Raw genomic sequence first — 23,250 nt, 5'->3', positions numbered from 1 at the left:
AGTGGCCTACTCAACAGATAAATTCCTTAAAAACATAGGAAAAAACACTATATAGAACAAATAACCAACACACTCCGTCAACATTCTTCTCATTCTCCCAAAGCTAACCATTAATTTGCTGCATTTTTAGTGGCCTACTCAACAGATAAATTCCTTAAAAACATAGGAAAAAACACTATATAGAACAAATAACCAACACACTCCGTCAACATTCTTCTCATTCTCCCAAAGCTAACCATTAATTTGCTGCATTTTTAGTGGCCTACTCAACAGATAAATTCCTTAAAAACATAGGAAAAAACACTATATAGAACAAATAACCAACACACTCCGTCAACATTCTTCTCATTCTCCCAAAGCTAACCATTAATTTGCTGCATTTTTAGTGGCCTACTCAACAGATAAATTCCTTAAAAACATAGGAAAAAACACTATATAGAACAAATAACCAACACACTCCGTCAACATTCTTCTCATTCTCCCAAAGCTAACCATTAATTTGCTGCATTTTTAGTGCCCTACTCAACAGATAAATTCCTTAAAAACATAGGAAAAAACACTATATAGAACAAATAACCAACACACTCCGTCAACATTCTTCTCATTCTCCCAAAGCTAACCATTAATTTGCTGCATTTTTAGTGGCCTACTCAACAGATAAATTCCTTAAAAACATAGGAAAAAACACTATATAGAACAAATAACCAACACACTCCGTCAACATTCTTCTCATTCTCCCAAAGCTAACCATTAATTTGCTGCATTTTTAGTGGCCTACTCAACAGATAAATTCCTTAAAAACATAGGAAAAAACACTATATAGAACAAATAACCAACACCCTAACCCTAACTCCGTCAACATTCTTCTCATTCTCCCAAAGCTAACCATTAATTTGCTGCATTTTTAGTGGCCTACTCAACAGATAAATTCCTTAAAAACATAGGAAAAAACACTATATAGAACAAATAACCAACACCCTAACCCTAACTCCGTCAACATTCTTCTCATTCTCCCAAAGCTAACCATTAATTTGCTGCATTTTTAGTGGCCTACTCAACAGATAAATTCCTTAAAAACATAGGAAAAAACACTATATAGAACAAATAACCAACACCCTAACCCTAACTCCGTCAACATTCTTCTCATTCTCCCAAAGCTAACCATTAATTTGCTGCATTTTTAGTGCCCTACTCAACAGATAAATTCCTTAAAAACATAGGAAAAAACACTATATAGAACAAATAACCAACACACTCCGTCAACATTCTTCTCATTCTCCCAAAGCTAACCATTAATTTGCTGCATTTTTAGTGGCCTACTCAACAGATAAATTCCTTAAAAACATAGGAAAAAACACTATATAGAACAAATAACCAACACACTCCGTCAACATTCTTCTCATTCTCCCAAAGCTAACCATTAATTTGCTGCATTTTTAGTGGCCTACTCAACAGATAAATTCCTTAAAAACATAGGAAAAAACACTATATAGAACAAATAACCAACACCCTAACCCTAACTCCGTCAACATTCTTCTCATTCTCCCAAAGCTAACCATTAATTTGCTGCATTTTTAGTGCCCTACTCAACAGATAAATTCCTTAAAAACATAGGAAAAAACACTATATAGAACAAATAACCAACACACTCCGTCAACATTCTTCTCATTCTCCCAAAGCTAACCATTAATTTGCTGCATTTTTAGTGGCCTACTCAACAGATAAATTCCTTAAAAACATAGGAAAAAACACTATATAGAACAAATAACCAACACACTCCGTCAACATTCTTCTCATTCTCCCAAAGCTAACCATTAATTTGCTGCATTTTTAGTGGCCTACTCAACAGATAAATTCCTTAAAAACATAGGAAAAAACACTATATAGAACAAATAACCAACACCCTAACCCTAACTCCGTCAACATTCTTCTCATTCTCCCAAAGCTAACCATTAATTTGCTGCATTTTTAGTGCCCTACTCAACAGATAAATTCCTTAAAAACATAGGAAAAAACACTATATAGAACAAATAACCAACACACTCCGTCAACATTCTTCTCATTCTCCCAAAGCTAACCATTAATTTGCTGCATTTTTAGTGGCCTACTCAACAGATAAATTCCTTAAAAACATAGGAAAAAACACTATATAGAACAAATAACCAACACCCTAACCCTAACTCCGTCAACATTCTTCTCATTCTCCCAAAGCTAACCATTAATTTGCTGCATTTTTAGTGCCTACTCAACAGATAAATTCCTTAAAAACATAGGAAAAAACACTATATAGAACAAATAACCAACACACTCCGTCAACATTCTTCTCATTCTCCCAAAGCTAACCATTAATTTGCTGCATTTTTAGTGGCCTACTCAACAGATAAATTCCTTAAAAACATAGGAAAAAACACTATATAGAACAAATAACCAACACCCTAACCCTAACTCCGTCAACATTCTTCTCATTCTCCCAAAGCTAACCATTAATTTGCTGCATTTTTAGTGGCCTACTCAACAGATAAATTCCTTAAAAACATAGGAAAAAACACTATATAGAACAAATAACCAACACACTCCGTCAACATTCTTCTCATTCTCCCAAAGCTAACCATTAATTTGCTGCATTTTTAGTGGCCTACTCAACAGATAAATTCCTTAAAAACATAGGAAAAAACACTATATAGAACAAATAACCAACACCCTAACCCTAACTCCGTCAACATTCTTCTCATTCTCCCAAAGCTAACCATTAATTTGCTGCATTTTTAGTGGCCTACTCAACAGATAAATTCCTTAAAAACATAGGAAAAAACACTATATAGAACAAATAACCAACACACTCCGTCAACATTCTTCTCATTCTCCCAAAGCTAACCATTAATTTGCTGCATTTTTAGTGGCCTACTCAACAGATAAATTCCTTAAAAACATAGGAAAAAACACTATATAGAACAAATAACCAACACCCTAACCCTAACTCCGTCAACATTCTTCTCATTCTCCCAAAGCTAACCATTAATTTGCTGCATTTTTAGTGGCCTACTCAACAGATAAATTCCTTAAAAACATAGGAAAAAACACTATATAGAACAAATAACCAACACACTCCGTCAACATTCTTCTCATTCTCCCAAAGCTAACCATTAATTTGCTGCATTTTTAGTGGCCTACTCAACAGATAAATTCCTTAAAAACATAGGAAAAAACACTATATAGAACAAATAACCAACACCCTAACCCTAACTCCGTCAACATTCTTCTCATTCTCCCAAAGCTAACCATTAATTTGCTGCATTTTTAGTGGCCTACTCAACAGATAAATTCCTTAAAAACATAGGAAAAAACACTATATAGAACAAATAACCAACACACTCCGTCAACATTCTTCTCATTCTCCCAAAGCTAACCATTAATTTGCTGCATTTTTAGTGGCCTACTCAACAGATAAATTCCTTAAAAACATAGGAAAAAACACTATATAGAACAAATAACCAACACCCTAACCCTAACTCCGTCAACATTCTTCTCATTCTCCCAAAGCTAACCATTAATTTGCTGCATTTTTAGTGGCCTACTCAACAGATAAATTCCTTAAAAACATAGGAAAAAACACTATATAGAACAAATAACCAACACACTCCGTCAACATTCTTCTCATTCTCCCAAAGCTAACCATTAATTTGCTGCATTTTTAGTGGCCTACTCAACAGATAAATTCCTTAAAAACATAGGAAAAAACACTATATAGAACAAATAACCAACACCCTAACCCTAACTCCGTCAACATTCTTCTCATTCTCCCAAAGCTAACCATTAATTTGCTGCATTTTTAGTGGCCTACTCAACAGATAAATTCCTTAAAAACATAGGAAAAAACACTATATAGAACAAATAACCAACACACTCCGTCAACATTCTTCTCATTCTCCCAAAGCTAACCATTAATTTGCTGCATTTTTAGTGGCCTACTCAACAGATAAATTCCTTAAAAACATAGGAAAAAACACTATATAGAACAAATAACCAACACCCTAACCCTAACTCCGTCAACATTCTTCTCATTCTCCCAAAGCTAACCATTAATTTGCTGCATTTTTAGTGCCCTACTCAACAGATAAATTCCTTAAAAACATAGGAAAAAACACTATATAGAACAAATAACCAACACACTCCGTCAACATTCTTCTCATTCTCCCAAAGCTAACCATTAATTTGCTGCATTTTTAGTGGCCTACTCAACAGATAAATTCCTTAAAAACATAGGAAAAAACACTATATAGAACAAATAACCAACACCCTAACCCTAACTCCGTCAACATTCTTCTCATTCTCCCAAAGCTAACCATTAATTTGCTGCATTTTTAGTGCCCTACTCAACAGATAAATTCCTTAAAAACATAGGAAAAAACACTATATAGAACAAATAACCAACACACTCCGTCAACATTCTTCTCATTCTCCCAAAGCTAACCATTAATTTGCTGCATTTTTAGTGGCCTACTCAACAGATAAATTCCTTAAAAACATAGGAAAAAACACTATATAGAACAAATAACCAACACCCTAACCCTAACTCCGTCAACATTCTTCTCATTCTCCCAAAGCTAACCATTAATTTGCTGCATTTTTAGTGCCCTACTCAACAGATAAATTCCTTAAAAACATAGGAAAAAACACTATATAGAACAAATAACCAACACACTCCGTCAACATTCTTCTCATTCTCCCAAAGCTAACCATTAATTTGCTGCATTTTTAGTGCCCTACTCAACAGATAAATTCCTTAAAAACATAGGAAAAAACACTATATAGAACAAATAACCAACACACTCCGTCAACATTCTTCTCATTCTCCCAAAGCTAACCATTAATTTGCTGCATTTTTAGTGGCCTACTCAACAGATAAATTCCTTAAAAACATAGGAAAAAACACTATATAGAACAAATAACCAACACCCTAACCCTAACTCCGTCAACATTCTTCTCATTCTCCCAAAGCTAACCATTAATTTGCTGCATTTTTAGTGCCCTACTCAACAGATAAATTCCTTAAAAACATAGGAAAAAACACTATATAGAACAAATAACCAACACACTCCGTCAACATTCTTCTCATTCTCCCAAAGCTAACCATTAATTTGCTGCATTTTTAGTGGCCTACTCAACAGATAAATTCCTTAAAAACATAGGAAAAAACACTATATAGAACAAATAACCAACACCCTAACCCTAACTCCGTCAACATTCTTCTCATTCTCCCAAAGCTAACCATTAATTTGCTGCATTTTTAGTGCCCTACTCAACAGATAAATTCCTTAAAAACATAGGAAAAAACACTATATAGAACAAATAACCAACACACTCCGTCAACATTCTTCTCATTCTCCCAAAGCTAACCATTAATTTGCTGCATTTTTAGTGGCCTACTCAACAGATAAATTCCTTAAAAACATAGGAAAAAACACTATATAGAACAAATAACCAACACCCTAACCCTAACTCCGTCAACATTCTTCTCATTCTCCCAAAGCTAACCATTAATTTGCTGCATTTTTAGTGCCCTACTCAACAGATAAATTCCTTAAAAACATAGGAAAAAACACTATATAGAACAAATAACCAACACACTCCGTCAACATTCTTCTCATTCTCCCAAAGCTAACCATTAATTTGCTGCATTTTTAGTGGCCTACTCAACAGATAAATTCCTTAAAAACATAGGAAAAAACACTATATAGAACAAATAACCAACACCCTAACCCTAACTCCGTCAACATTCTTCTCATTCTCCCAAAGCTAACCATTAATTTGCTGCATTTTTAGTGCCCTACTCAACAGATAAATTCCTTAAAAACATAGGAAAAAACACTATATAGAACAAATAACCAACACACTCCGTCAACATTCTTCTCATTCTCCCAAAGCTAACCATTAATTTGCTGCATTTTTAGTGCCCTACTCAACAGATAAATTCCTTAAAAACATAGGAAAAAACACTATATAGAACAAATAACCAACACACTCCGTCAACATTCTTCTCATTCTCCCAAAGCTAACCATTAATTTGCTGCATTTTTAGTGGCCTACTCAACAGATAAATTCCTTAAAAACATAGGAAAAAACACTATATAGAACAAATAACCAACACCCTAACCCTAACTCCGTCAACATTCTTCTCATTCTCCCAAAGCTAACCATTAATTTGCTGCATTTTTAGTGCCCTACTCAACAGATAAATTCCTTAAAAACATAGGAAAAAACACTATATAGAACAAATAACCAACACACTCCGTCAACATTCTTCTCATTCTCCCAAAGCTAACCATTAATTTGCTGCATTTTTAGTGGCCTACTCAACAGATAAATTCCTTAAAAACATAGGAAAAAACACTATATAGAACAAATAACCAACACCCTAACCCTAACTCCGTCAACATTCTTCTCATTCTCCCAAAGCTAACCATTAATTTGCTGCATTTTTAGTGCCCTACTCAACAGATAAATTCCTTAAAAACATAGGAAAAAACACTATATAGAACAAATAACCAACACACTCCGTCAACATTCTTCTCATTCTCCCAAAGCTAACCATTAATTTGCTGCATTTTTAGTGGCCTACTCAACAGATAAATTCCTTAAAAACATAGGAAAAAACACTATATAGAACAAATAACCAACACACTCCGTCAACATTCTTCTCATTCTCCCAAAGCTAACCATTAATTTGCTGCATTTTTAGTGGCCTACTCAACAGATAAATTCCTTAAAAACATAGGAAAAAACACTATATAGAACAAATAACCAACACCCTAACCCTAACTCCGTCAACATTCTTCTCATTCTCCCAAAGCTAACCATTAATTTGCTGCATTTTTAGTGCCCTACTCAACAGATAAATTCCTTAAAAACATAGGAAAAAACACTATATAGAACAAATAACCAACACACTCCGTCAACATTCTTCTCATTCTCCCAAAGCTAACCATTAATTTGCTGCATTTTTAGTGCCCTACTCAACAGATAAATTCCTTAAAAACATAGGAAAAAACACTATATAGAACAAATAACCAACACACTCCGTCAACATTCTTCTCATTCTCCCAAAGCTAACCATTAATTTGCTGCATTTTTAGTGGCCTACTCAACAGATAAATTCCTTAAAAACATAGGAAAAAACACTATATAGAACAAATAACCAACACCCTAACCCTAACTCCGTCAACATTCTTCTCATTCTCCCAAAGCTAACCATTAATTTGCTGCATTTTTAGTGCCCTACTCAACAGATAAATTCCTTAAAAACATAGGAAAAAACACTATATAGAACAAATAACCAACACACTCCGTCAACATTCTTCTCATTCTCCCAAAGCTAACCATTAATTTGCTGCATTTTTAGTGGCCTACTCAACAGATAAATTCCTTAAAAACATAGGAAAAAACACTATATAGAACAAATAACCAACACCCTAACCCTAACTCCGTCAACATTCTTCTCATTCTCCCAAAGCTAACCATTAATTTGCTGCATTTTTAGTGCCCTACTCAACAGATAAATTCCTTAAAAACATAGGAAAAAACACTATATAGAACAAATAACCAACACACTCCGTCAACATTCTTCTCATTCTCCCAAAGCTAACCATTAATTTGCTGCATTTTTAGTGGCCTACTCAACAGATAAATTCCTTAAAAACATAGGAAAAAACACTATATAGAACAAATAACCAACACACTCCGTCAACATTCTTCTCATTCTCCCAAAGCTAACCATTAATTTGCTGCATTTTTAGTGGCCTACTCAACAGATAAATTCCTTAAAAACATAGGAAAAAACACTATATAGAACAAATAACCAACACACTCCGTCAACATTCTTCTCATTCTCCCAAAGCTAACCATTAATTTGCTGCATTTTTAGTGCCCTACTCAACAGATAAATTCCTTAAAAACATAGGAAAAAACACTATATAGAACAAATAACCAACACACTCCGTCAACATTCTTCTCATTCTCCCAAAGCTAACCATTAATTTGCTGCATTTTTAGTGGCCTACTCAACAGATAAATTCCTTAAAAACATAGGAAAAAACACTATATAGAACAAATAACCAACACCCTAACCCTAACTCCGTCAACATTCTTCTCATTCTCCCAAAGCTAACCATTAATTTGCTGCATTTTTAGTGCCCTACTCAACAGATAAATTCCTTAAAAACATAGGAAAAAACACTATATAGAACAAATAACCAACACACTCCGTCAACATTCTTCTCATTCTCCCAAAGCTAACCATTAATTTGCTGCATTTTTAGTGGCCTACTCAACAGATAAATTCCTTAAAAACATAGGAAAAAACACTATATAGAACAAATAACCAACACCCTAACCCTAACTCCGTCAACATTCTTCTCATTCTCCCAAAGCTAACCATTAATTTGCTGCATTTTTAGTGCCCTACTCAACAGATAAATTCCTTAAAAACATAGGAAAAAACACTATATAGAACAAATAACCAACACACTCCGTCAACATTCTTCTCATTCTCCCAAAGCTAACCATTAATTTGCTGCATTTTTAGTGGCCTACTCAACAGATAAATTCCTTAAAAACATAGGAAAAAACACTATATAGAACAAATAACCAACACCCTAACCCTAACTCCGTCAACATTCTTCTCATTCTCCCAAAGCTAACCATTAATTTGCTGCATTTTTAGTGCCCTACTCAACAGATAAATTCCTTAAAAACATAGGAAAAAACACTATATAGAACAAATAACCAACACACTCCGTCAACATTCTTCTCATTCTCCCAAAGCTAACCATTAATTTGCTGCATTTTTAGTGGCCTACTCAACAGATAAATTCCTTAAAAACATAGGAAAAAACACTATATAGAACAAATAACCAACACACTCCGTCAACATTCTTCTCATTCTCCCAAAGCTAACCATTAATTTGCTGCATTTTTAGTGGCCTACTCAACAGATAAATTCCTTAAAAACATAGGAAAAAACACTATATAGAACAAATAACCAACACCCTAACCCTAACTCCGTCAACATTCTTCTCATTCTCCCAAAGCTAACCATTAATTTGCTGCATTTTTAGTGCCCTACTCAACAGATAAATTCCTTAAAAACATAGGAAAAAACACTATATAGAACAAATAACCAACACACTCCGTCAACATTCTTCTCATTCTCCCAAAGCTAACCATTAATTTGCTGCATTTTTAGTGGCCTACTCAACAGATAAATTCCTTAAAAACATAGGAAAAAACACTATATAGAACAAATAACCAACACCCTAACCCTAACTCCGTCAACATTCTTCTCATTCTCCCAAAGCTAACCATTAATTTGCTGCATTTTTAGTGCCCTACTCAACAGATAAATTCCTTAAAAACATAGGAAAAAACACTATATAGAACAAATAACCAACACACTCCGTCAACATTCTTCTCATTCTCCCAAAGCTAACCATTAATTTGCTGCATTTTTAGTGGCCTACTCAACAGATAAATTCCTTAAAAACATAGGAAAAAACACTATATAGAACAAATAACCAACACACTCCGTCAACATTCTTCTCATTCTCCCAAAGCTAACCATTAATTTGCTGCATTTTTAGTGGCCTACTCAACAGATAAATTCCTTAAAAACATAGGAAAAAACACTATATAGAACAAATAACCAACACCCTAACCCTAACTCCGTCAACATTCTTCTCATTCTCCCAAAGCTAACCATTAATTTGCTGCATTTTTAGTGCCCTACTCAACAGATAAATTCCTTAAAAACATAGGAAAAAACACTATATAGAACAAATAACCAACACACTCCGTCAACATTCTTCTCATTCTCCCAAAGCTAACCATTAATTTGCTGCATTTTTAGTGCCCTACTCAACAGATAAATTCCTTAAAAACATAGGAAAAAACACTATATAGAACAAATAACCAACACACTCCGTCAACATTCTTCTCATTCTCCCAAAGCTAACCATTAATTTGCTGCATTTTTAGTGGCCTACTCAACAGATAAATTCCTTAAAAACATAGGAAAAAACACTATATAGAACAAATAACCAACACCCTAACCCTAACTCCGTCAACATTCTTCTCATTCTCCCAAAGCTAACCATTAATTTGCTGCATTTTTAGTGCCCTACTCAACAGATAAATTCCTTAAAAACATAGGAAAAAACACTATATAGAACAAATAACCAACACACTCCGTCAACATTCTTCTCATTCTCCCAAAGCTAACCATTAATTTGCTGCATTTTTAGTGGCCTACTCAACAGATAAATTCCTTAAAAACATAGGAAAAAACACTATATAGAACAAATAACCAACACCCTAACCCTAACTCCGTCAACATTCTTCTCATTCTCCCAAAGCTAACCATTAATTTGCTGCATTTTTAGTGCCCTACTCAACAGATAAATTCCTTAAAAACATAGGAAAAAACACTATATAGAACAAATAACCAACACACTCCGTCAACATTCTTCTCATTCTCCCAAAGCTAACCATTAATTTGCTGCATTTTTAGTGGCCTACTCAACAGATAAATTCCTTAAAAACATAGGAAAAAACACTATATAGAACAAATAACCAACACACTCCGTCAACATTCTTCTCATTCTCCCAAAGCTAACCATTAATTTGCTGCATTTTTAGTGGCCTACTCAACAGATAAATTCCTTAAAAACATAGGAAAAAACACTATATAGAACAAATAACCAACACACTCCGTCAACATTCTTCTCATTCTCCCAAAGCTAACCATTAATTTGCTGCATTTTTAGTGCCCTACTCAACAGATAAATTCCTTAAAAACATAGGAAAAAACACTATATAGAACAAATAACCAACACACTCCGTCAACATTCTTCTCATTCTCCCAAAGCTAACCATTAATTTGCTGCATTTTTAGTGGCCTACTCAACAGATAAATTCCTTAAAAACATAGGAAAAAACACTATATAGAACAAATAACCAACACCCTAACCCTAACTCCGTCAACATTCTTCTCATTCTCCCAAAGCTAACCATTAATTTGCTGCATTTTTAGTGCCCTACTCAACAGATAAATTCCTTAAAAACATAGGAAAAAACACTATATAGAACAAATAACCAACACACTCCGTCAACATTCTTCTCATTCTCCCAAAGCTAACCATTAATTTGCTGCATTTTTAGTGGCCTACTCAACAGATAAATTCCTTAAAAACATAGGAAAAAACACTATATAGAACAAATAACCAACACCCTAACCCTAACTCCGTCAACATTCTTCTCATTCTCCCAAAGCTAACCATTAATTTGCTGCATTTTTAGTGCCCTACTCAACAGATAAATTCCTTAAAAACATAGGAAAAAACACTATATAGAACAAATAACCAACACACTCCGTCAACATTCTTCTCATTCTCCCAAAGCTAACCATTAATTTGCTGCATTTTTAGTGGCCTACTCAACAGATAAATTCCTTAAAAACATAGGAAAAAACACTATATAGAACAAATAACCAACACCCTAACCCTAACTCCGTCAACATTCTTCTCATTCTCCCAAAGCTAACCATTAATTTGCTGCATTTTTAGTGCCCTACTCAACAGATAAATTCCTTAAAAACATAGGAAAAAACACTATATAGAACAAATAACCAACACACTCCGTCAACATTCTTCTCATTCTCCCAAAGCTAACCATTAATTTGCTGCATTTTTAGTGGCCTACTCAACAGATAAATTCCTTAAAAACATAGGAAAAAACACTATATAGAACAAATAACCAACACACTCCGTCAACATTCTTCTCATTCTCCCAAAGCTAACCATTAATTTGCTGCATTTTTAGTGGCCTACTCAACAGATAAATTCCTTAAAAACATAGGAAAAAACACTATATAGAACAAATAACCAACACACTCCGTCAACATTCTTCTCATTCTCCCAATTAATTTGTTCGCGACTAACAAGTAATATTATATTGTTACTTTTTGAAAAGCAATAAATTACCAAATGAGAAATCTTGATCCTTGGAAGTTTGAGAATTTTTATATTATACTATATATGCTCTGGAATTATATAAAGACATCCATTGAGCTTTAACTTTTTCAAATTTTATATATTTTTTTTTTAAATATAAAAACTTTCATTATGAAAAAAATATTTAAGCCTTTACAATTAGTATATACAAACTAATTAACGTTTCCTGTAAAGGATCAAACTATATATATATATATATATATATATATATATATATATATATATATATATATATATGAACAAATGATTAATAAAACATGTTAAAAGACATCTTGAAAAAGAGTTAAAAACATATTTAATTTTAAAAAAGGAAACACAAGATAAGTGGATAGTCCTTAATCCGCGGAGTTTCGAAGAAATACTCTCCTTCTCATCAGAGGGCAGGAATTAGCAAAATGCAGGATCGGATTTTGCATATAAAAGTATTTAATGAAACTATAAGTAAGTCACAGATCTTACTTGGTTAAAAAAAAAGGGTGAGGTTAGGGGAACAGGAGGCAAAAGAAAAATGTTAAAAAGATTTCACATGAATGGATAGTCCGGTAAAGGGTAAAAATCCAAAAATGGTAAAATCCAAAACGGTCGAATTTAAAATTTCAATCCAATGGGTAAATTCCAAATGGTCCAAAATCATCCAAAAGGCAGAGTTCCTTGGAGAAAAGCGCAAATGGAATGAATTCCAAATCATTAAAAGAATATGCTCTGGAATAATATAAAGACATATATATATATATATATATATATATATATATATATATATATATATATATATATATATATATATTAGTGCTGAGAAAATTAATCGGAATCGGAAAAATCAGAACATTTTAGGGAATCTGTATCAGAATCAGTAGAAGTTGTGCCTATTTTCCGATGCCAAAAACGATTCTTTTAATTGTCCTTTTTATTTGGTTTTGTTTAAAGCCAAATCTTCCACTGCGGGTAGTAATGATAAAAGAATAAATATATATTGATTTTAAATCAACACTAAAACTAAAATCTATAGATCGAACCCAACAAGTGTATTTTTATGTTTGAGAAAATATCTGCACATTAAATATTCGCTTTTAAAGTAATTGAGAACAAATAATAACTCAGAATCAGAATCGGTAATTGTATCGGAATCAGTAAAAATATTGGAATCGTCTCATCACTAATATATATATATATATATATATATATATATATATATATATATATATGTTACTTTTTTTGGTTTTTGTGATACGTTTTGAATGAATTCAATTATTTACGAAAGTGCATTTTTACCTAAATGCGAGTTGGGAATAATTTTCACTTTGACCAATTTGGTACCCCCGAATGGAGAGCGGCATGTATATTGCTTTTAAAATATAATTACCCACTGACATGTGTTTGGTCATCTACGACTCATCAGAGTGGCTGAATCTAGTGAGATTCAAAATCTGGACCTCATGGCAAGAAGCCTAAACTCTTACCACTGGACCACACATATATATATATATATATATATATATATATATATATATATATATATATGCATATATATATATATATATATATATATATATATATATATCATCAGCACATGTTAGTTATAATAAACCAACAAGATGACTCAACATTGCCCAGTATACACTTACATTTTTGTATGACGATAGACTGATTCAGCAAGTGCCTGAATAACAGTCGGAGCACCTACAACTTGAGTCCGAGCCGCTGTCGAGATCCAAGCAAGAGAATAAATCATCTACTCTTCATGGATGATCTTAAGCTGTATGCCAGCCCTGATACGGAACTGCATCAGCTTCTATAGCGAGTACATACCTTCTCCAATGACATCAAAATGAAGTTTGGCCTAAATAAATGTCCCAAGTGTACACTCAGAGCTGGGAAGAAGCCCCACACAGAGAATATGCAGCACAATGTAGGACATTGACATCAGAGATCTAGAAGAACTCAACAAATACCTTGGCATTTAAGAAAACGACAGTATGCTGAGATGAGGGAAAAGATCGGCAAAGAATATGTAAGGAAGATCTATAAAACACAGCTTACTAATAAGAAGAAAATAAGTGGAAGTGTGCTGGGCCCATAACCTCTAGAAGAGTCTGGGCCCATAACCTCTAGAAGAGTGCTGGGCCCATAACCTCTAGAAGTGTAAGCCATGTTTAGTTTCAGAACAGTTTCCAATGGTTCGTTGTTCTACACAAGTCCTAAGAGGTGACTGGTTCGCAGTAGACAGAACAGTTTCCGATGGTTCGTTGTTCTACACAAGTCCTAGGAGGTGACTGGTTTGCAGTAGACAGAACAGTTTCCGATGGGTCATTGTTCTACACAAGTTCTGGGAGTTGACTGGTTTGCAGTAGACAGAACAGTTTCCGATGGTTCATTGTTCTACACAAATCCTGGGAGGTGACTGGTTTGTAGTAGGCAGTTCTCGAGTAGGAATCAACAGAGCAAAAGATTCGTCCTATGTTGAGACGAAAAAAACATATGCGAAATTGCTACAGAAAGGTTTAATATTTATGGAGCAATTCTGGTTTCTGATTGGTTGGTAGCAGAACGTGGACGTCAGTTCCTAACAGCATCGTTTATAAATAGAATCTCCCGACTGTGTGGGATCATACCCCATTATAGTGCAAAAATATTGTAGCAACTGCCATCAACCAACTTGCCATGTCAGTAATAACATACAGTTTTGGTTTCATTGATTGGCCACAACAACATATCAACAGGCTAGATGTAAAGACACGGAAGATGCTAACATGTAATCGATTCTGTCATAAGATCTGATTTTTTTTAAAATCAAATTAGCACAAAAACCTGACCAGATGGAAAGAAACGGATACCATTTCTGATTAAGCAGTGCAAAAATACCCTAAATCAGTTGTAGAAATCTCGACAACGTTAAAAAAAGGAAAACATTGTTGTCCAGTGTTATCTTATATCATTTTAATTTTTCAACAGGAGATTGTTCTCATATTAAACTTAAAATCATTGACGTGCACAGGGCTTTAGCAGAGCAGGTGCTCAAGTGAAAAAAAAACGGCAAAAATATTGCAATCGTGGGGCACAGCCCTATAATACATTTCTCTGAAAAGGACACTTTTAAAATAGGAGTAAAAGGGGCAGGTGCTTGAACACCCCTAGCACCCCCATTCTGCAATAAAATACTCAAAAGAAACTAAATTAAAGTAAATATAGCATGCATTTAGACCTCTTACGCCTTTATTCCAAAATGTTTAATGATCCGTTAATCCAGTGCGTGCAAATATATAAAAATGCATAACTTATAAAGTTAGATAACTTCTACCGATGGTTTTTATAATCTTTCTTATTTCTATTCATTGAATTAGATGGGGAGGTGATGGGTTAAGTGGTTAATGACACAGACTGTCAACCTGAGCATTCCAAGTTCGAATTCAGTTCGTTCGATAAGAAAATCACTTTCACTTATGATGTTGGTAACTTTCGCGTAATGCCTCCCGTAAGTAACCGATGTCTTTCTAGAAAGAGTTCTGACTTGAAAAATATCGGGGAAACCAATGCCAACAATAGAATCCTCGGATTCAGTATCATCATCATACATAGATATCAAAGTGCTCATATATGTTTATCTACTTTTAAAAATATGAAGTCATGTATACGGAAGAAGCTGGAATTAAGAAAAACTCCCAGTGTCATATACACATTTTAAATTTCATTATTTGAGGTACTCCCCTACTTTTAAAATATACGGAAGAAGTTGGAATTTTTTTTTTTTAATTCAATTGTCACCCCAAAACAAGGCACAGGGCCACTTTGAAGTAGGGGACTAATAGCGGGGACATAAGTTGCAGGGGCATTATGAAGGGAGATGAATAGCAAGATGTCTGTTCACATTACACTTGAATTTTTGCGTATCAGTACAGTTGGGAAAGCAGAATCCCGAAAGGGAGTTCCAAAGTCTAGCAGTTCTGGGGAAGAAACTATTGGAGTAGAAGGCTTTCTTACATCTAGGGATCTCTATTGTGAAGGGGTGGGATTTAGTTGCTTGTCGGGTTTGTCGGGGGTATTCACATTGAGAGGGTACAAGTGCTTGTAGTTCGTCAGAGCATTCACCATTAAAGTATTTGTAGAACAGATAGAGGGATGCAGCATTTTGTCGATGGGACAGAGGCTGAAGCTTAGATGACAGTTCAGGACTAATCAGGTTGGCGACTCTCTTTTGAACCCTGTCAAGGAGTGAGAGACAAGTAGCAGATGCACCAGCCCAAATGTGACAACAGTACTTCATACATGTGCGAATTGTGGCCTTATATGGAATTAAGAAAAACTCATATATATATATTTTTGGTCTGTTCAGTGGACAGACCCTTATGATTTTTGTATTTTTTTTTTACATAGGAGTTACCACATATCAAGGCCCGGAGGCCACTCGAGGATAAGGGTTATTGAGTGTGCAGTAGTCCATGGGATAATGTTGTAATCGTAAGTAATGGAAATTTGGTAAATTGGATTACTTAAGAGGGCGGTTCATCAAGAATTTGTTTATGTTGGATTTGAAGACAAGCAAATTGTAGTCAGGTGGGAAGCAGGCAAATGGAAGGGAGTTCCACACGCGTGCAGTTCTAAGAAAGAAGCTTTGTTTATGGAATCTACGTTTTGATTTTGGCACCGATAAAGAGTGGGAAAAATTATTGACAGTCGGAAGTTTTCGATAAATCGATGGATCGTTTTGGGTATTCCTACAGCAACTGCAGAAGGAATATCTCGTTTTAATTCTTCAAGAGATCGAGAACGGTGACTGAATACTTTTGACTTATTTTTTTGGGGGAGATCTTCAGTTCAGAACGGATACGTACAATATAACCTTTTTTTTTTTTTTCGATATTTTCATTTTTTAATGTCTTGATTAAACTGTATAAGTACTATATATATATATATATATATATATATATATATATATATATATATATATATATATATTTTTTTTTTTTTCAGAGAATTGATCCAGAAGTCCGAAGAAGAATGGACTCTCAGAGAAATTCCCAATTACCACCGCATGGTTTCATGAGTGTTAGGAAACCACTTCTGCTCGTAAGTAATTCCACTTAATATTTTATGTTTTTTTTTTTTTAAATTTCATATGACTAAATTTTCTTTCTTAGAATCATCCGTCTGTCGAACACAATACCACGGATGTGCTACGTAGCCGAATGTAACATAGTAATTTTCAAGTCCAATGTAAACAAATTCTTGTTGAGCTGTCCTCCTTAATAATCCAATTTCTAACATTACCTATCATCGTGGTGTTGTCTCACTGGCCATCTGATACTCATTAATTCCTTGATTTGCCTTTGGGCCTTGATAAGTGGTAACTCTCTTAGTAAACAGAATTCAAAAAATTAGAATATAATTTTTTGCGTCATAGGTTTAAAAAACCTGTGTTTTGCTTTTGTGGATCTAAAGAAAACTTTTGGCTAAATAGGCATCGCGGTATGTCGAATTTTAGCAAACTGTTGTGGAGACACCCACTAATTAACATAGGCGAGTGAGTGAGATATATAAAGGTATCAATCACCAATATCGGGGGAGTTTAGCAAGACGCCTATGTTGCCTCAAGTAAGACATGCAACACGCCACCTGCCGGAATATCTCCAACTGAAGTATATCTGAAGACATGTAAATTTGTATATAACTTTTCTTCCTAATATATTATTGTATACCTTTACTTTCGTGTTCTTGTTAATTATTTGTGCAGACGCAACATAAACAATGACTACGCCCGAGGGAAGAAACAGTCACGTGACCGACAAGTCATAAGTATGTGTGCTAATGACTTCCTTTTGTTTTTATCACATTTGAAAGAAAAGAAACCATAAAACTTAACTTGTAACAACTAAACAAAAACAAACAGACGTGTGCTGTTTTTTATTTCATTTTTCTAAGACACACACGCATTAAAATTTATAAATTCATTTGCGCGAGAATTACAGCAAACCTCTTGGGTCAAAAAGGTAGGATGCTTGAGAAATGGCCGACGTAGCTGAAAGCACTTTTTTTTTGTGTCAACAATATGAATTTTTGACCAATCAGAGCTCGATTTAAAAAACTTATTCTTGCAAGCCTCTGGTAGCCGCTAAAGAAATATAAAAGGCACGGAGAACTTCTCCAGTCAGTGAAAGGGGTAACCGACATCAACAGCAATGCTTGCCGAGTGAAATTCAGTAGCTGAAATGACAGCTTTTCTTTCTTGTCAAAGAACATTGCTTGACTCTCTCTTTCTCCCACTTTGCCACAACACATAGTCGGATTTTTTCTCTCACGCTTTCAAGGCTTCACCTTCTCCCTCCCTTCCTTCTTTCATACAGACTGCTACCTTAGCGCACGCTAAAAAGTAATTTCTTTTCTTTCAACGAAAAATAAACAAACGTTTATTTTATATTATTTGGTAGTGTATTTCTTTTTCTTTATTTATTTCAGGGGATTTATGCAAGTCCCCAACAGATGTTTAATTTCGAACTGAAATTAATACAAATATAGTCAATAAATACCTGGAACTCTTTTGATTACAACAGGTTAATATAATGTTAAAGTTAATTAAATGACGGATGCATTTGTTATATATTGGTATCATAGTGGTTATCCTTGAGGGGTACCAAATTGAGCTTTCGTTACATTTGAATATGTTATATAGAGTTCTTCATTTAGGGGCAATTTTTACGTTTGGGTGTATACACTGTATAACATCAAAGTTTCCGTGTAATTGTCTCTAATATAAATGGTTGTGTGTTTGATTATTATAAAGGGAATCGTGTGTGTGACATGTAATTTCTGAACCTACCTCTGCTTCTTCTCGCTGTTGAACCATCTGGAAATTTCTCATCCTGGAGGGAGACTTGATACCTGCTTGACGAAGATTTATCACTCCAAGACGATGAAATGGTTTTATAGTTTTTTATTTCACTTTCCCCAGAGGTTCTGCAGAAGTGGAAGTGAAGTCGCTTGTGTCGGCTCTTCTTCACACACGTCAGCGTTAGTTTCCCCCCCTCCCCAGTTAAGAGGGGGAGACCACGGAAAAACGTCCGTCTTCTTCAAAGCTCAAATCAAATCTCACAGATCTAGCCAACCTGCCTGACCACATCACACATACGTAATTTGGTCAGCTGACCTTCAGTTCTGGTAAACGTGTCTACCTCCACGTTTACTCTCCTCTCCTCTCTCTCTCTCTCTCTCTCTCTCTCTCTCTCTCTCTCTCTCTGTCTCTCTCTCTCTGTAACACATTGTTGGTTTATTAACGTTTTGTAAACATATGTACAAGATGACTTTTTGACGCGTTGATTAGGCCATGTCGTTCAGCTCAAAATCGCTGTTGTTCCTGCGTGTGTTCCTATGCAAAAAGATCACAATCTTTGCACATACCAGATAGAAAACAAAAAATATTGTTCTGATATTTGTGGTCTTCGATACTTGTGTTATATCTTTTTAGCCTATGTATTTCACGGCCAGTTCTTGTTGTTGTATATGTTGACTGTTTTGGATTTCTCTATGTCCTGTTTGTAATGGGATGATAACTTGTCACAACTAAAATAAACAACAAACGTTTAATTTCGGACTGAAATTAATACATACACAGTGAATAAATAAATACCTGAAACTCATGATCGGAACAAGTTAAGTTTTATGTTTCTTTTTTCTCGACTAGGATTAAAACAAAAGGAAGTTGTTAGCACGCAAGCTGATGACATATCGATCACGTGACTATTTCTTCCGTCGAGTGAAGCCATTGTTTATCCAAATGAAGGCGGTGATTTGATACACCACGACAGGCAAACGATTGGTTAGTGAAGCCAAACAGGGTTATATTAATAAATAAATAGAAAATGATCTTCCTTCTCTGATATATTTCAATTTCTTGCATCGTGGTAGCCTTCTATGATGCATCTGTATATAACACATAATGCTTCAAGCAAACTACACCATTTTATTCTTTACAAATTTAGCCTCAGCTCTCTTCAAGAATATCTAGACAGTCGAGCGACAACAGGAACGAATCAAAAGAAATCATCACGAAATCCCCGAACCGATTCCCAAAAGTTACCGCAAAGAAATCCAAACAATTGTCTGGATCCTTATATGGAATGTAAGATTGCACATTTTTTTTATTTTATTTTATTTTAACATTTTATTTAGGATTTAGAGCATGTAAGCAATTATACGAGATTGGGTTGAATTACCCCTATCTAGCATAACGTTACGTATGTTCTCTAACGTTTGAACTTTAACTGATATCTCACTTCAAATCCATTCTATATTTTCGGTTTTTCTTTTATTTACACCTTCTCTTCTTCATCACAAGAAATACGCCTGCTAAGGATGTCCTTTGCACTAGACAATTCCAAGTAAAAAAAATAACGTTGCCATACTGGAACCACCTCCCTATTCTTATGATCTTGCTTCATGTGACTTTTTTCTTTTCATATAAGCTCCAGGAAATCAGCAAGGGAACTATCTTAAAGTTCTCAGCAGGCACCGGGCCATACGGGGCTTGGCAACAAAGTGTAGTATCTGTTCCGACAGATACTGCAAGCAAAGACCATTGCCCTTGTGACAATGAGTTTTTGGTCCATGTAGGGCGACCCTATATACCGAAAGACTCTCGCTATCTATCTCTCATTTCTCACCTCTCGGGAGCTGGTTCCCATTCCCCTTCTCCTTCTCCCTCTCCACATTAAAAAAACGGCTTCTTGCCTAATTTGCTCTTGTGGGTAAGCAAATAAATACAGACCACAAAGACAGAGATGTGGGATATGTAGACCAGTGTTTCTCAACCAGAGGCCAATGGCTCTCTAAGGGACGACGGAGCCATAAGAAGGTGCCAAAAAAATGTAATTCAAAATGCAAAAACTTTAAATGCATAGATAAGGTAACAAGACTTCAGCCATGAAAAAAAGTCATCCATTTTTATATACATTGGAACCTCTAGATTCGAAATTAATTGGTTCTGGCCTGGATTTCATATCCTGAATTTTTTGTATGACGATACACCTGGTATAAAACAAAATCAAAAACAAAATCAAAGCAAAACTTGTTTGAAGTCGTTTCAAAAAAGGACATAGGCATGTTTTTCTGAGACAATCATTATATTTATATTAGAGAGACTAGCCCAAAGTACCCTTAAATCTACCAAAATTTACAACAAAGAAAATAACTAAGAGTAGATAACTCTAATTTCTTGCTGTAGAGAACAAAAATTTGATCTTTTTACAAATATTAAACAGTTTTTTCTTATGTTTTTATATAATTTCACACACACACACACATATACACACATACATACGCAAATACAACATATACACATATACATACACAAACACAACATATATAAACATACGTACACAGGCAAAACATTTACACACATATACACACATACATACACAAACATCACATATACATAAATACATACATGCATAGGTGCAACATATACATACATACATGCACAAACATAGCATATACACACATATACACACATATACACACATACATACACAGACAACATATACACACAATATATACACACATATACACACATACACAAACACAACATCACAACATATACACACACATATACAAACACAACCTATACACACATATACACACATACATACACAGACACAACATATACACACATACATACACAGACACACATACACACATATACACACATGCATACACAGACACGCAGGCATGACATATACACACATGCATACACAGACACACATACACATACATATGCACACATACATACCCAAACACAACATATACACACATACATACACAGACACACATACACACATATACACACACGCATACACAGACACACCTACACACATATACATACATGCATACACAGACACACATACACACATATAGACACATACATACACAGACACAACACATACACACATACATACACAGACACAACACTAATAAGATTTCAAATGAACAAATTTAGTATCCACTTGTTTTCTCTCTCCGTAGATTGCATCCCATTCAAAGCAAACAAATCTTGGCCATACATAAAAACACTGTTTCAGGTAAGTTATTCTTTTTCTGTGTATAATTATAATGCCTTAACGTGGCATGATAAAGTATTATACTCGTGATTTAGCTTAACAAACTTGATTATCGTATTTTTATGTATATACTCAAACTGTCTTAATGTGACACAACGAGGTACTATACTGGTGCTATGTTTTATTAACAAACATGATGAATAGTATTTTTCTATGTATACCCAAGCTATCTTAATATGACTTAAGATATTATACTGGTGCTATAGTTTAATAACAGATTTAATTATGGTCGTTTCTTTTTGGGGTATACTCCAAATGCCTACTGTGACAGGATGAGATATTATAACGGTTCTATTATATATTAACAGACTTGATGATGAGTCTCAAACCTTGTCTAGTAATATTAATTTGGTTAATTAAAATTAAATGAACTCCAAAAGTAGCCAACCTCTTCTAGTGTCAAATAGATCCAAGATTTTTACATCGGAAGAACTGAAAATATAAGAAATCATTTTTGATAACATATTTTATGCTAAATTTTTTTTTAATAAATGGAAGCAATAAAAATTAAATATTTCATCCAACACAGGCCTTCATCAGTAAGTTATGCATATTTTTTGTTATTTCTTCATTATCGAGCTATAGCGACAAACACCAAATATAGCTAACTTCTCCTGACCTGATGTAAAATTGAGATGGTTGTTAATGTTTTGATTGGTGTTGAAACTGCCGGTACCGATATTTCTGGATTTTTAAGATAAGGAATTACATTCCATAATATTTGGATTACTATTCTCTTCTGGTGTGTTTTTCTTACAACATTTCAGCAGATGATACCTCTGACCTTCTTTATGTGTATCTTGTCTAACTCGTTAATCTTTCTGTCTATCTTCTATTTGGTCATGACTGACGGAATGAGAACAATCTACCACCCTAGATTAAATAAAGGTTCTGGTCAGTATTCCATGCAGGTTCCTCAGTTTTACAAATAGATTCCTGGATTCGATAGAATAATCTGAAAAAGGTTGGAGGTTACATTGACCAAAACGTTGTTAAAATAATACCCAAGATATGAACAGTAGTCCAAAGAATCCAAATAATATGAAGTACCGATGTTGTTCTACTCTTTTGTAATATATATATATATA

The 23,250-nt window shown here is 34.4% G+C and overlaps 1 protein-coding gene across 1 annotated transcript in view; it reads left to right on the top strand.

Moving 5' to 3' along the window:
- The window catches only part of LOC145255828 (uncharacterized), an 86,566-nt gene that overhangs the window by 2,548 nt on the left and 60,768 nt on the right, over nt 1-23,250 (top strand). Inside the window, exons 2-4 of the mRNA XM_080114547.1 lie at nt 17,028-17,123; nt 20,030-20,169; nt 22,068-22,123. Coding sequence (XP_079970673.1) covers nt 17,055-17,123; nt 20,030-20,169; nt 22,068-22,123 — 265 coding nt within the window. The 5' untranslated portion in view covers nt 17,028-17,054. The remainder of the gene's footprint in view (nt 1-17,027; nt 17,124-20,029; nt 20,170-22,067; nt 22,124-23,250) is intronic.

This window comes from Euprymna scolopes, chromosome 31, assembly GCF_053919585.1.
Source record: "Euprymna scolopes isolate OS-2025 chromosome 31, ASM5391958v1, whole genome shotgun sequence".
Classification (NCBI taxonomy): domain Eukaryota; kingdom Metazoa; phylum Mollusca; class Cephalopoda; order Sepiida; family Sepiolidae; genus Euprymna; species Euprymna scolopes.
This window is presented reverse-complemented; position numbering and strand designations above follow the sequence as displayed.